The 16,421-nt window shown below is 35.6% G+C and overlaps 1 protein-coding gene across 2 annotated transcripts in view; it reads left to right on the forward strand.

Annotated features, from left to right (window-relative positions):
- Window positions 1-16,421, forward strand: part of MMS22L (MMS22 like, DNA repair protein) — a 119,613-nt gene that overhangs the window by 83,713 nt on the left and 19,479 nt on the right. For both annotated transcript variants that reach the window (XM_077764767.1, XM_077764768.1), the window contains exons 16-20: window positions 2,499-2,649; window positions 4,525-4,676; window positions 5,759-5,901; window positions 11,219-11,378; window positions 15,792-15,961. In XM_077764767.1, coding sequence (XP_077620893.1) covers window positions 2,499-2,649; window positions 4,525-4,676; window positions 5,759-5,901; window positions 11,219-11,378; window positions 15,792-15,961 — 776 coding nt within the window. The remainder of the gene's footprint in view (window positions 1-2,498; window positions 2,650-4,524; window positions 4,677-5,758; window positions 5,902-11,218; window positions 11,379-15,791; window positions 15,962-16,421) is intronic.

Raw genomic sequence — 16,421 nt, forward strand, 5'->3', positions numbered from 1 at the left:
TCTAAGTAGCAGAAAAGAAGGCAGAGTAAATGGGCCCAGAGGCACCTGGCTGGCTCAGTTGGTTAGGTGTCTGACTCTTGATTTTGGTTCAGGTCATGACCTCACAGTTTGTGACTTTGAGCCCCATGTCACATTCCACATGCTGACAATGTGGAGCCTGCTTGGGATTCTCTATAGTGATCATAAAGATCTCTAAGAATGGGTCTAGAATAATCTATTTAAGCATTATCATTGTGGAATTTATAATGGCTTCTTCAAATTCCAAATTGTACACCTTATGTTTCTGCTAATATGCTCAGAATATATGTGCATTCCCTCTCTCTCTCTCAAAATAAATAAATAAGCAAACATTAAAAAAAAAATGGGCCTAAGAAGAGGCAGCTGGGTAGATGTGTCCGGACCTTGTGGTAGTTCTCTGCTGTTGTTTCTCATTTCTTTGTGAACTAGTAAGTAAGCCCATTAGCTGAAAGTGGGGACGGGGAGGAGGTGCTGGCCAATGACAGAGAAAAGAAGGTATGCAGTAGCCATCCAAGAGAATAAAAGTCTGAATGGACTAGAGTAATGTAGCAGGAATGCTGACCAGCTCTAAGGTCCAACTTAAAGTTTATAGTCATAAAGTTAAAGTGAGATCAGTCAGCAGGATTCCTCACCAGCCATTTATACTGGTGCAGGTATATGGCAAGAGAAGACCAAGACTTAGAATTAAAGAGTTGCTTTTTCAAGAGAAATACAATGAATCAAGTAAGAAACAAGGGACTTGACAGTATGCAAAACTAGTATAACAGTGGACTGTGGAATCAAGCTGCCTAAAAAGGAAAAGAAGGAATGAAGGCAGTGAGGGACAGGGAAAAAGTTGTAGGATCAATGACTTGTAGGTCTTGGTGGAATAGTTGTTGGGAGTTGGAGACCTAGAGACAGAGAGTTGGAAAGCTCCTGGGGTGCCAGAAAGTGGGGTCCTGGAAATGGAAATTATGACTGCTAATGCCACGTCTCACAGTATCTCAGCATGGGAGTAAATGGCTGAAAGAGAGTGGAAGATAGATTTACTGAGGAGGACAGTTCAAGAAACCCAGAGACCAGGATAGCAGAAGAAAAGCCATCCAGGATTATGACAGGAGCACTGATAGAGAGAGGATGTGGTTAGTGAGTGACAGTCCTAAAGGAATGAGGGCAGATGAATGAGGAAACACTAGGTGAATGCAACAAGGAGAATTACTGACTGGTATCTGATGACATGAGAGTCAAAGTCGGAGGTTTTCCAGAGGAGGAGGGGGAGAATGGTCTAGAAGCAACCTTGGGACCAAGGTGAAAACTCCCCTATCTGTAGGTCAGGTGTGGGAGAAGTGTCGGAGAATCCACAGCCACCACTTGAGAGGTACATAGGAGCCAGTGCTTCATAAGCAATGTATTGACAAACATAATATAATACAAATTAAGTTGGGGAATTCCCAGGAAATCACAGAATAAAGTATATTTGTTTAATGTGGCTAACTAGGGAATTCTAGTTCCTAGGCTTAGTAGGTTCTGAAGAAAGAGTGTCACTGAAGAAATTACCTATTTAATGGAAGCCTAGGAAATTACCATTTAATGAAGATTATCCAGTGTCTAAGAGTGAAGTCTTCTCCTTGGCAGGTGGTAAGTATATTAGCTAGATTAGAGAAAAGTAGATGCTAGAAATATATATTTGTTAATGGGTCTTTTGAAGGACGCCTGGGTGGCTCAGTTGGTTAAACATCAGACTTCAGCTCAGGTCATGATCTCACAGTTTGTGAGTTCGAGCCCTGCATCAGGCTCTGTGCTGACAGCTCAGAGCCTGGAGCCTGCTTCTGATTCTATGTCTCCCTCTCTCTCTCTGCCCCTCCCCCCCACCTCGTGCCCATGTACTTGCTCTCTCTCTTAAAAAAAAAACAACACTTAAAAATAAAATAAAAATAAATGGGTTTTTTGAATCAGAGGCACAAACATCAGATGTAGAATTTGGAATTTGAGGAAGCCACTATAGATTCCATGATGATAATGCTGAAATAGATTATTCTAGACCTATTCTTGGAGATTATATAATCACTATGGAAATTTCTTTGGCAACATGGATTTAGTTTTTTTGCTTTTTGTTAGTTCTGCATTTCTACATGTGACATTTTATTAGAGTGAATTCTTTTTATCACTATTGATTTAATTTGGGGAGGAGAAATAGTTTTTTTAAAATTCTTCACTATAGGGGTACCCAGGTGGCTCAGTCGGTTGAGCATTTGACTCTTGATTTTGGCTCAGGTCATGATCCCAGGGTCATGGGATCTAGCCCCATGTCAGGCTCTAAGCTGAGCATGGAGCCTGCTTAAGATTCTCTGTCTTTGTCTCTCTCTCTGTCTCTCTCTCCCTCTCTCCACCCCCCCCCACCTCATGAGTACACATGCACTCTCTGTCAAAAAAATTTTTTAATTTTTTTTGATTCAAAGAAAAAATTCCTCACCATAAATTTCTTTCATTTTTAAATCTAGATTTTACTTTGCTAGCATTGGACATGCCCAGCACAGCTCCATCAGATCTTCAGCCTCAGCCAGTTATATCATTGATACAGCTTTTTGGTTGGGATGATATCATCTGGCCCCAGGTTGTAGCAAGATATTTAAGTCATTGCCTACAAAATAGGTAAGTGACTTGATGTCAGATATGCACCTCAATAGAAACTCAATAGATCAGTATACTAGAAAGTAAGAATTTTCACAAATAAAAACTAACCCTAGTACATATATTCACACTTTGGTGGTATTTTGCTTTTGGATGTATCAGCATTTAACAGTGCCAGTAGCCTGCCTTAAAAAAAAAACAAAAATCAAAAAACAAAAAACTTGCTGCTTTAAAGCTTTTTTATAAAACTATTTTTGTAGGACTACCTTTATTGCATCCTGCAATTTCCTTTCTATACTCACCTTTGTGGAAGAAATTATGCACTTAATATTGCCAGTTGTATAACTAGTATACTATTGTATTTTTAGATGTAATGATAGCTTTCCCTTTCACAGCTATATATTTAGACTCAACTCATAGCTTGTACAGTTAGGAAGAAGACACTTCATCACCATGAACCCTGGTTTCCTTACCTGTATTTCCTGCTGCATCACATAACAGATCTGAAGAACCCCAATAGAAAATACATACAATATGTGGAAACTAATTTGACAATAAACTATTAAAAAAAAAAAAAGAAAGAAAATACATACAATAAATGAAATTACAATAGAAATGGTATAATCAGGAAGATTTGAATAAGAATAGTACAATGAGGGAAATAAAATAAATGCACAAACCTGGGAGATCACTGTAGTTCCTGTCCAGATGAAGAGGGATGCAGTCAGTGAAGTATTCTTCTCATAAGGAAGCCCACTAAACAGTCGTAAGCCATCTTCTCATTGGCTTTCAGTCATGAAGTAAGTGAGGTCAACTTCCATTGAATTACTTTTAGTCTCTTCTAGCTTGCTAATTCTGTAATAATAAACATTATTACTATTTGTTAAATACTTTTGCTGAAACTATCCAGAATAAGTTTAGTTTAAAAAATAGTATTTTGTATATAAATAGCAGTTGAAGAAACTGAAATGCCAAGGAGTTAAATAACTTTGGGAAGTTGAGTTCTTCAGCACTGTTACTCTTTGGGACGACTTCTGTTCGGGGATTTGAAAACAATATTTTTAGAGTTATGATTTAATATGTGTTTTTCAGATTTCTGACTTAGCACTTCATGGTTAGGTTAAGACCACCCTCATCCTTTTTACCCCCCAATTATAAAATGGTTAGATATCAGATTTAGCCAGACCTTTGGATTCACAGAAAGATTTTTGGTTTTATTTTTTTTTCTGTCAGATGTTACTTTGTATTTCTTTAATAATGACCACCTATGGGGTGGTATAGCAGGAAATAAAGGGTTGGGTATGTGATTGGTTAGAAGACTCCAACAGAAATCTACTTTGTCTTTAACTCTTTTCTTACTTAAATGGTCATGACCACTTCTCTTTTTATTTACTCTAAGGGCCGCTGTTTTTTTTCCTACGTGCCACTTCCTTTATTATGTCACCTAGCTACTTACAAGCCCCTTCCTAGATTTCCCCGTTTTAACCTTATTCTCCCTTACCTCTTGCCCTTGGCATAAACCTACACATTTGCCATCAGTGGAAAAAGGAAATTAAAAATTAGAACTGTTAGGAGCGCCTGGGTGACTCAGTCAATTGAGCATCCAGCTTCAGCTCTCTGCCCCTCCCCTGCTCATGCTCTGTCTCTCTCTCAAAAAATAAACATTTGAAATTAGCACTGTTACAGATGAAAGCAAGAATTTTTATATCAAGTATCTTTTTGTGTGTCTGTAGTGTTTATTTTCATCAGTGTGTATCTGTATTAATGTGTGTCTGTAAAACAAGCCAAGAAATGGGGTGTATTAGAATTTTTCCTTTATTTCTTAATCTCTGTACTCAGGAAATATATTGTCAGGTTTTGTTTTTGTTTTTAATATCCATCAACTTATTTTTACAGCATGTTATGTGAAGCACTTTCTCATTCAGGCTGTGTATCTTTCCAAGCCTTAACTGTAAGATCATGGATTCGTTGCATTTTGCAAATGTATATAAAAAACTTCCATGTGCCTGATGATTTGTTCATTGACATAAATCCTGGACAGGCAGTTGGTGAGTATTTCAGGCATTTTACTTTCTAGATAGCTAAATAATGTTTAAAATTTCCTGTTTTGTTATATAAATTAATAGAAAAAGATACAAAATAGATTTGTTATATACAGTGTTTGTAATATATGTAAATAGTAACATTTCCTTTTGCAGTCTGTTTCTTTTTCCTGGTATTTCCCTGTTATATATGACAAATTTCTCTCCTATAAAGATAAAAGAACTTGTTTCCTTGGAAGCCAGTAACAAAAACATGCTCTCGGGTGACAAGCTATCTTTTTACCTTGAAGAAACTGATCACACAAAAAAGGTGGACAAATAACCAGATATATCACACTGTTAATACCCAAAAAAGAAAAATATCCAATTATGAATAATTCTCTCCTATTTTATATTAGATATTTTACCTCTCCTCTGCTTTACTATTATTAGTCACATACTGATATTGTACTTTATTATTATTATTTTTTTAAATATCGTACAGTTCTGGTTGTCTCTAGAACATACTTTTCCTAAAGCTATTCTTTATGGCCATTTGTAAGTAACACAAAAGTTGGACTGAGAAAATGCCCCAAATTTATTGTGACATCTTATTACATCAATAGTCTTGACATGAAACATTTTTGAGGGCTCATGTGTTCACAAGTATATGTTTGTTTGGTTCTAAATGAAACCTTTCCTGGGACACCTGGGTGGCTCAGTGGGTTAAGCAGCCAACTTCAGCTCAGGTTGTGATCTCATGGTTTGTGAGTTCAAGTCCCGCATCGAGCTTTATGCTGACAGATCAGAGCCTGGAGCCTGCTTCAGATTCTGTGTCTCTTCCTTTCTCTGCCCCTTCCCCTGCTCACTCTTTGTCTCTCTCTCTCTCATAAATAAACATTAAAAATAATAATAATAAATAAAATAAATAAATAAATAGATGAAACCTTTCTTTAGAGACTTGATTGAAAGTTTTTAATTATGTGAAAATTTGATTTTTTTAAAAAAGAATGTTATAAATGAATGCTGCATTCCCTACTCTCATCTATATATGTGACAAATTATATAATAAACACATAAATATTATTATATTATTTTTGTCTTAACAGAAAAAGAGTACTTGGGACAGTTGGCTGAACTGACAAGGTTGCTATTTCAACTCTCAGAAGTAAAGAATATTTTTTCAAAGGCTCAAGTTGAATATTTTTCCAGTCCAGAAGACCCTACGAAAGCACTTGTTCTGTTTTTTGAGGTATTTTTCATTTATTAGTATAATTGTCCAGATGAATTATTTTTCACAAAAACTTGAAGTGTTTATGAAGTTTGTCTATAAAATGAATTATTTTAAATGAATCATATTATTGGCTGCCTGCTATTATAGAATTTTGGAGGAATAAAAATGTGTTTATGATTTAGTACAGTTGCAAAATATATTTGTTAAGGACAAATATATTAAGGACAGCAGAAGAATTACATTTAATGAAAAGTAATGACTAAGAAATGCTACGTAAAAGCCTCACACTAAGGTTTGTGTCAATTGTAGGAATATCTTATTGTTGAAATTGCTAGATAGCAATATTCTCCAAACACTTGGGAGTTAGATTTCCTTATACAGGGTCCATAATAGTTCTAACTTAATGTTTACCACGCTGTAGCAAATAGTACATTTTATTATAGTTAGCATAATCATCAAGTGCTTCATATCATTATGGTTGGGGCCTTAAAAATCTAATCATTTGTTTAGTTTTGTCTCCATAATAAATAGTCCCTTTCAGTGTTTGACTTTTATTTATTAATTTTTCAGGAATTTATATTATGTAATAATCTTTGCTTTACATCGTAACTGAAGTTGTTAGTGTGTTTGGATTCGTGTTTTTGTAAGTTATTCACAATAAAAGTTGGTTTATTTTCCCATAGAGCAGTTGGTATTAACTGCCATGAAAATAAATACAGCCTTTTAGGTCTTTCCACAAATGTGAATTCTTCCACTGGTTTCTATTAAGTTAAAGTACAGTCGTGCACTAATGACAATTAGTGATATATAAATTATAAAAATATTTAGTAATAGTTTATGCAAATGTGAAATGGCCATTTCTTTTGAACCTTTTGTTTAGTTGTTGATAGGATCTTCACCTGTACTTAAACACCTATGCTAAGAACCATAAAGGACCAGAAAGGGAGGTACAAGTCATGTGCTTCGCTAATAGTTTTCAAAGACTCTTCTAATTTCATCCCATCCAAATTAATTGTTCTTTCATCACTGAGTAAATAATTATTATTTGCTAAATGCTAGATGTTATTATGCTAGGATTTCTTAGGGGTTTGACAAACCAGAAGAAGTAGTTCTTGATCTTAACTTATTACTTGTCTGAGAATGCAAGATAAACACAAAGGTTAAAATAATAAGACAGTATATGGGAAGTGTAATTAGTTGATAGATCATTCAGTAGGTTAATAATTCAGAGCATCTTGGTCTAAGAAGTTTTGGGTTTTCTCCTGTGAACAGTATGAAGGCTTTATAAATTTTTAAGTAGGCTGATTTGATCAAATGACTTTTTAAGAAAATTAATAACAGATTAGATTAAAGGTGTTGGCCAAAAACTAGTTAGATGTAGAAGGAAGTAAAAATTGAATTATGGGGTTTTTGAAGGATATGAAATAACTACTGTGTTTAACTAGGAGAATGCTGATACCTTAAGGAGAAGCAGGAGTACATGATTTAGGGTAAAGGAGAAGTAGGTGAGGAGTTCAGTTTTAAACTGGTTAGTTTGAGATTGGTGTAAGGTTGCCACCTGGATCATTCCCGGGTACTATATGATTTGCTGGAAGGACTCAGAGCTCAGCATATGGTTGTACTCACAACTGTGATTTATTACAGTGAAAGAATTCAAAGCTCCATCAGCATGTGGTGAAACCTGAGACCCCAGGCACAGCTTCCAAGGGTCCTCTCCCACATGTTTCGTGGGACATGCTTAATTCTTCCAGCTAGGAATTGTGACAACACATCTGAAATGTTATCTGCCAGGACACTCGTTAGCTACATTTAGTGCCCAAGGTGTTTCACATAGGCTCCCTTTGCCTAGCACTTAGAAAATTCCAGACTTCCAGAAGGGAGGCAGGTATTCAATGTAAACTATATTGTTTGCACAGACAGTTTAGGGTCTGTGAGCCATCCTACCAGGAAATGGTGGGAAAAACCCAAGGTCTCAATCACCAACCAAGGGTCAAACTTGCAAGTAGGCCTTTTTAAAGATAGTAGTCTATGACCTACGGTGTTAACTCTTTCTTATATGGAAATGATACTATGACAAGTAAATAAATGAGAGTCAAAGAAATCCCTGAGAAATACATATGTCTTATAGTCCTGGGGGGTTAAGGCTAAACACAGAGAAATACTGAGATCTAGATCAGTGGTTCTTAAAATTGTGTTTTGTAGACACCTGGGGATTCTAATACCTTTTCAGGAATTTTAAAAGCTCAAAAGTGTATTGGCATTTGCACAAATAGTGCAGAAGCTTTAGCACAAATCAGTACCATGGCCCAAGATTATATTGGTGGTCATAATTTTCGTTGCCATGCAGTCACAGGAGAAAAAGAAAAAGAATCTAGTCTCATTTAAGAATATTCTTAATGAAGCAATAAAATTATTAAATTTATTAAATGCTGACCCTTGAGTACATGTCCTTTAATGTCCTGTGAATGACAATGGGAAGTGCACTTAAAAGCACACCTGCTTCATATAAAGTGAAGTGGTTGTCTATAAGCACTTTCTATGATAATTTGAGTTACAAGCTGACCTAACTGTTTTTATCTTGAAGGAACAACTAACAAAGTATGGTTGTTCAGACTTGGGTATTTGGCAGACATTTTTCTCAGAGATGTATGAAATGAGTATCACTTCAAAGAAAATAACTCATGCTATTTGTTGCTAATAACACAATTTGAGCTTTTAAGAAAATTAGGATTTTGGAAAACTTAAGTATTTGCCATAATGAGTGTGAGAGCTTCATGAAAATTAAAGACTTTTCTGATGATGTTGGTGGTGGTATTAACAAATAGAATTTTTTTTAGTGGATAGTGAGATGTGTCAACATTGGCAAGCTGTGTAACTCAGTGAGCCAGAATTTTCCAAATGACCAGTACAAGCTTTTTAAAAGCATGCATGGGTATTAAACATTCATTAGAAAAGCAAAATAGATCAGTGGCTTTTAATGCAGCAGAGTACAGAATATTTGTTGGCACAGTTTGGAGTTCCATAATACAATTAACCTTTAAGAAATAGCACTTGTCAAGTTTTGGTGTAATATCAAACAGGGATTCCCACAGTTATCTGAAATATCAATTAAAATAACTTCTTTCTCTTCCAGTTACATGTATCTGTGAGATTGAACTGTCTTCATCTGCAGCACATTACAACAGATTTTGTGTAGGGACAAATATGAGAATCTAGCTGTTTTTTTTTTTTAATGTTTTTTTAATGTTTTTTTATTTATTTCTAGGAGAGAGAGAGAGAGACAGCATGAGCAGGGGAGGGTCAGAGAAAGAGGGAGTCACAGACTGAAACAGGCTCCAGGCTCTGAGCTGGCAGTCAGCACAGAGCCCGACGCGGGGCTCGAACCCACGAACCGCGAGATCATGACCTGAGCGAAAGTCAGACGCTTAACCGACTAAGCCACCCGGGCGCCCCAAATCTAGCTGTTTTCTGTTAAGCCAGACATTAGAGTGGTTTATAAAAATGTAAAAATTGTCACTTTTCACTATTTTTTTATTGTTTTGGAAAATAAAGCTATTTTCCATAAAAACATTTTACTGTGTTAACATACAATGCTTATTGTTTTTATTTTTTAAGTTTCTTTATTTTGAGAGAGACAGGAAGAGAGAGCATGCATGAACAGGAGAGGGATAGAGAGAGAGAAAAAGAGAGAATCCCAAGCAGGCCCTGTGCTGACAGCAGGGCTCTACCTCACGAAGCATGACATCATGACCTGAGCCAAAAGCAAAAGCTGTTCGCTTAACCAACTGAAGCACCCAGGCGCCCCATATAATGCTTATTATTTTTAAATGAACTAGTAAATAATTTAAATTTTCTCTTTTCATTTCTTATATGGCAAATATCAATAGCTATAACCCAAATAATAGTAAGCGCCTTAAGATCCTCAACTTTTAAGCATATGGAAAGGAACCAAGAAGTTTGAAAACGTCTGGTCTAGGAAAAGAAAGATAGAGAACCAAGGGCAGAAAGCTTAAAAAAAAAGAAAAAAAAAGAGAGAGAGATTCCATCAAGTATACCTTTTGTTGTTGTTTTCATCTGTCAGTCAGTCATTCCAGTTCACTAGATTCCTTCTTTTCTTCCGTTCTACATTTTATTATCAACATGGCTAACTTTAATATCACCTTGAATAATTTATCCTAATCCCTCATTTCAAAACTTCTCCACAAGTCTTTAGTGATCTTCACTTTGCTCTACTTCATCTGCCTACCTCCATGACTAAACCTTGAGCTGTGGCATCACTTAGATTATCTGAGAACTCTTTGACAGTCACCACCTGTGCCTCTAGCCTTCCAAGTGACCTTCCACTTTTTTCCTCCAAGTGCAGCATCCTTTCAATGTCTCACTTCTTTCCTACCCACCTTAATTAGACTTCTTGGTGGCCTCACCGAAGGCATACTCTTATCATCGTCATCCCAGTCTTCCATCTTTGGTCTTTTGGTTACACCTACAAACCCTCAACCTTGGATTGGTTCAGCCATTTGCTTTCTTTCCTTTATCTTATCTGCTGAGAGCTGCAGGAGAAAAAACATGTAACTATGTATATTGATGCCATTGTGTCCAGTTAGGTCATTGAAAGCCACCAGAAGTCCCCAATAATGGTTTGAAAACGTTGCTACTCTTTTCAGACCTTCTAACCAGTCTCTAGCCAGTCTTCTCTTGATTTTTGTGTAGTCACGCCTTATTCTCACCTTTCCTCAATTTATTCTTTCATTTATTTCTTTTCCTTTTCACACTTCACTCTTCTCTCACTGCCTCACCTCACATTTCTCTCTACCATCTCACCATTTTATCATCTCTGTCCTTTGTGCCTCATCATTTTTCCCTCTGAGAAAGCCAAGTTAGCATCTAATGGCTCATAAAAAAAATTCTGGGGAAAAAAATCAATTCATATCACAGAACTGAACTTTAAGAGGTCATATATGTAAGAATTTAGTAATGTTGCTTGTAGGTTTTTCCTTGTACGAATTTGGGGATTGCCAGATGTGCACTAGGATGTTTGGAAGTCTTGATGTAATTTGGCTATAAACTTCTTTTATATCAGTTCCATTGATTTTTTTTTTTGTTTAAATTCTTCTTTTAACCTTTATTTTAATTGTAAAAGGTAAGACTTCATTCTTTTTAATTGAAAATCTTTAATATTTTTAATTGCTATGAACATTTATTGGAAAGTTAAAGCTGTAAACTTAAATATAAGGATGTGTGTGTGTGTGTGTAGAGAGAGAAATTTTCTTTATTTTTCAAAGTCCATATTGTGTAAAACTTGGAAATCTAAATCATGGTTTTCTTTATTTTATAGGCTGTTGGTATTACTTATGGGAATCTGCAGACACTTTCTGATAAATCTGCCATGGTCACAAAGTCCTTAGAATACCTTGGTGAAATATTAAAATATATAAAACCCTACTTGGGAAAAAAAATTTCTAGTGTAGGACTGCAGTTGACTTACAGGATGATGGGTATGTACTCTTTATATTATTGAAACTTCCTTATGTTGAGCCTATAGTATCATGATAGGAATATTCTAATACACTGGCTAAATCACTGTTCTCCATACAGTCATAAGAATAATTTGAAAGACAATAATTTGGCTTACCATAACTTATGTTGGCTTTCTACTACTGTATCCTCACCTCCTTTCAGAACTTTCCTTGTTATACAGCTTATGTTCATAATAAAATTAATTATGACCAAAACTGAAAATATGCTGATACCAATTTGCTATCAGTAGCAAATTGTGAGTCACTCACATTGTGAATACCTAGATAATTAAAATGGGCTTTTTTTTTAATGCTTATCTGTGCTTTGTTAGAATTTAAAATATCAAGAAACTATCACTTCCTTTTATTTTTTTGGTCTGCTCTGGATGAAGGAGGTCAAGAAAGAATTTACTATAGCACTAGAGATATTTATAGAGAGCTTCAAAGTTGCTCCTCACAATGCTATGTTTTCTCCTTTCATAAATCTTTTTCTCTGCCTGTTTTATAACAACATAGTTCATCCTTCTTGAGGAAGTTAGTAATTTGAATACCTTTGTTCACTAAAACCATGTTACTAACTAAAAATAGGAACTGGATAAAGGGAAATGAGAAAGATTTCCTTAGAAGTTTCTATACAGAATTTAAGGGTTTTTGTTTGTGTTTTTGTTTTTTTTAATTTCTCTGTGGCCAGAACCTTATATCTGCTCCCTTTGATCTTGTGAACATAAGAATAAACTTGATTTAGGCTGTCTGAAACCTTTTATCTTTGTTGTGAAAGATAAAGGAGAATACAAAAATATGTAAATATGGATGATGTAGAATGTAGTGAAAGCTATAGTAGCAATTCAGGCATCTTAATTTTACAGGAAAACAGAAGTGATAATTTATTTTAAATTTAACAGAGTAAAATGTAGATTAATAAGCATTGCAGCATTTAGGCTTATAATTTATTAGTCTCTGTTAGATTTTTGCCAAACTAGATGATTTCAGGAGATGTATTTATTTTACAAAATATGTGATAGTCCTAACTGCAAAATCATATTTGGATTGGTAATATGTTGACCTGCGAAAAATTGAGGACCTTCTTTGTTGTATTACAAGATTGGCACACTGGAAGATAGATCTGTATTCTTTTCTTTTGTCTAAATCTCAGAGACTGGGAATAGAATATATTGGTACAGTGTTACCCATTTATACGTTAAAAATTAAGAACAGATCAGTTGCTGTCTTCTTCATGAAAAAGGCTCAGAACAAATTGGAGGAAGAGCAAGTGCAAACTTTTTAAAGTTCAAAACGTGCTTGAAGTGTGTGGGTTTGGGATATCATACTCACTTGAGGGAAGGTGAGTTAACCACAGAAACTATATTTACCTTGCCAGTTTCTAACTGAGGATAAGTCTGCTGTTTACTTACAAGGCTGCTAGTGGAAGGTGCAAACTGTTGATAAAATTACTTCAAATGAAAGCTCTGGGGCCTCAATTGCAACTCAGTAATTTCTAAAAAAGGATTGATTCATGAGGACTGTCTTTAACTTTCCTTATCTTAATATCAATTTTTGTGGTTTTTCTCTTTTCATTTACTTTTTCTGTCCCCATGTTTTTATCTTGATCATTCTCTTTTCAGCCATTCCTCCTTTTTCTTTGTAATTGAAATTCTACCCATGACCCTCAGTGCCCATACTAATATTCTGTTTTCCACACTCCCAAGTAGACTTGGTCTTCCTGGTTAAGCTGCAGCTGTCCATTTCCTACGACATTTCTCATAGCTTGCCAGTTTTTAATAATATTTACGTGCTTGGCATGTCCCTACTAAATTTTAAGTTTACTCATGATAGTGGCCGTATCTCTTGAACTTTTTATTCCTGTTATCATGTTGTATTTTGAACAAGTAAGAACATTTCCTGAGTTATATGTTAAGCACTGGATTGGGAAAGAGCTTCGCCTGTGTAGGAGATGGCATATACTGAATAAATAGACTAAATAAATACTAACTAAATATACTAAAGAACTATTTTTAGAATTTAACAATTTTATAAACCTAGCTAATCGAACATAATGTAACTTTTAATGTTCCTAAATGAGCAAAGTTACTTTCTAACTGTAAATACATTTTTAAATGCCTATTATAATGATCTCAATCCTCTTCTCTTTTTTTAGGCATAATATATGCTTAGAGTAGAAAATAAGTAAACACATAAGAACTCTTATAGTGCAGATCTCTTTCAGTTGTGGAAGTATGCTCCCCACAATTTTTCTACATCTTCTTTTATTTTTTAAGTTTGTTTATTTTGAGTGTGAGTGTACAAGCAACAGCGGGGCAGAGGAAGAGAGAGAGAGAATGGTAAGCAGGCTTCCAGCACTGTCAACGTGGAGCCCGGTGCAGGGCTCGATCTCACGAACTGTGAGATCATGACCAGAGTTGAAACCAAGTCGGACGCTTAACACACTGATCCAGCCAGGTGCCCCTGCATTTTCAACAGCATCATTTAAATACATAATAATGTTTCTAGCCAGAAAAAAAGACTGGGTTTCTTTACAAAGCCCCTGTATGTACTTAAACCTTCTCTAAGTTTTTGACTTAAAAAATTTCTTTCTCTTTGCATTATTAATACCACACACTTAGTTCTTCACTGGAAACTTAAAAAACTAGGGTTCTGATTTGGCAGTAAAACAAATGGGTCTCCTCTCCTTCTACCAACTCATAAAACTTAAGATCTTCAGCAAAGTGTTTTAGTCCATTGCAGAAGATGAAATGCAAGGGTGGATGATGCATTTTTGGTTGGAAGGCCCTTGTTCTTTATAAGTCAATTCCTGTGTGACACCTGAGAGTGATATGAATCATTTCAAACGTCAGTGGTGATGGCAGTTCCCTTTACAGGTATATTAATGTTCGTTAGGATGTGAGTTCTTCTTACATTGCTGTCATTCTCAAGTTTTCCACCTACTGAAAAAATGAGGAGCAAGCCAGCGTTATTTAAAATATTGCTAAGTGAGCATTGTGTTTCTTTATGATTGATTATTGTATTTCCTTTTACAACAGAAGATTAATGTTGCTGTTTGTTGTTCTTAGAAGTGATTATTGGTTGGGCTTTTTTTCTTTGAACATCAATACATTCTTATAGGCATATTTTGTTTCCCTTCAGAGCTTGAATTTTAAACTTTTTAAGGAAATGGCTTTGAATTTTATCATGTCTTTTGCTTTCTAAGATAGAATAAAATATAAAAGTTTATGCAGTACATATACCACTAATGCCATTTGGGCAAGTGTTTAGTGATTTCCTTTTAAATTTGTTTTTTCAGTAAGGAAGACTTTAATAGCACAAATACACTCTAATGGGAACTATATAAATGCTCTTAATTACTTCATTAAACAAAGGGTGCTCATTTGTTTAGCTTTACTATCATCAAAGGTAGCAACTGACCCCTAGCATTAAGGAAATCATAATCTGTTCCTTGTAGTAAAGAAAGAAGCCTGCTTCTCTTCTTTCAGAATCAAAATTTAAACTCACTGTGTATATTAAACAATTGAAAGTTATAAAAAGTGCAGTTCAGGGAGGTTAAGTGATTGCTCCAAGGTGTTATAGCTAATCCTTTTTTCCTACTTTAACAATTAAATTTAGTTCTGTCTTTTCATGTTATAAACTGAGTTGAAACAGCCTATAAAATTTTATGTAAGGTTGGGGCGCATGGGTGGCTCAGTCAGTTGAGCGTCCGACTTCCTCAGGTCATGATCTTGCAGTTTGTGGGTTCGAGCCCCGCATCGGGCTCTGTGCTGACGGCTAGCTCAGAGCCTGGAGCCTGCTTCAGATTCTGTATCTCCCTCTCTCTCTGACCCTCTCCTGCTCACTCTGTCTGTCTGTCTGTCTCTCTCTCTCAGAAATAAATAAAACATTAATTTTTTTAATTTTATGTAAGATAAAAATATAAAGAAATAAAGGTATCAAAAAAGTATATGTGGAGTGGGTTGATGGAGCCCAGAAAAGTGAGTATACACATCAAAGCATAATGCATGATCTTATAGTGTTCTTCAAGTTGGATTATAAATTTGCCTCTGAGTTACCTAGCAGCCAAAGCAAAAAGAGAAATCTGATTAATTACGGTAGTCAATCTGTATATTCACATAGTGTATAGCCAAATCACAATGTGTGCACGAGTGTATATGTATTCAATGCCAGTTGCTTAGGAAACATATGTTTTTCTTAGCCCAGAACTCTGAAATTTGTCTCTTTAGTGAAATATATGACATGACATCAATCTTTTGACTCCTAATACATGTTTCTTCCTATTGCCTACTTTAACTTGGTTCTTTGTGCTTTAAATATGAATTTTATAGTGGAATGGCAAAACTTTCCGATTACAAGGTAACCATACCTGCTGTTACTCTTCTTTGTCAGGAATTCTTGTTAAATCATGGGCACAGATCTTTGCCACCTCCAAAGCCCAAAACCTACTATTCCGGATCATAGATTGTTTACTGCTGCCACACACAGTGTTACAGCAAGAGAAGGAGCTGCCTGCACCCATGTTGATCGCAATTCAAAAGAGTCTTCCTTTGTATCTCCAGGTATAGTAAGTGTGGTTGCTTGAAAGTTAAAAACAACAAAACAAAACAACAACAACAACAACTTTGCCTTAAAACAATTTGCTAACTGCTGATTTGAAAACCATGCATTATAATTTCATTGTATGTGTGTACATGTGGCACTTTTGTTGAAGAAGTTTTAAATTCATTTTGTGTTTGGCCCTGAAACCAAAGATGGAAAAGACAAAATCTCTAAGAAGTGATTAAAGTTGAGAAAGGAGGCTGACTAGCGTAGACAGAGTAGTGTGCCCCATATTTCCTTAGAGGCTTCAGCGGTCTGCCAGCCAGCCAGAGGGGAAGAGACGCAAGAGAAGACCCCATAAAGGGGATTAGTTGTAAAGGAGCCAAGTGGGTAAGAGCTGAAGGACTGTCAGAGGGAACAGCATTTAAAAGGCATGAGCTTGAAGAAAGTATGACACACTGGGGAAGAGCAGATAATTCT

The sequence above is a fragment of the Crocuta crocuta genome, unplaced genomic scaffold (assembly GCF_008692635.1).
Source record: "Crocuta crocuta isolate KB4526 unplaced genomic scaffold, BGI_CrCroc_1.0 scaffold194, whole genome shotgun sequence".
Classification (NCBI taxonomy): Eukaryota; Metazoa; Chordata; class Mammalia; order Carnivora; family Hyaenidae; genus Crocuta; species Crocuta crocuta.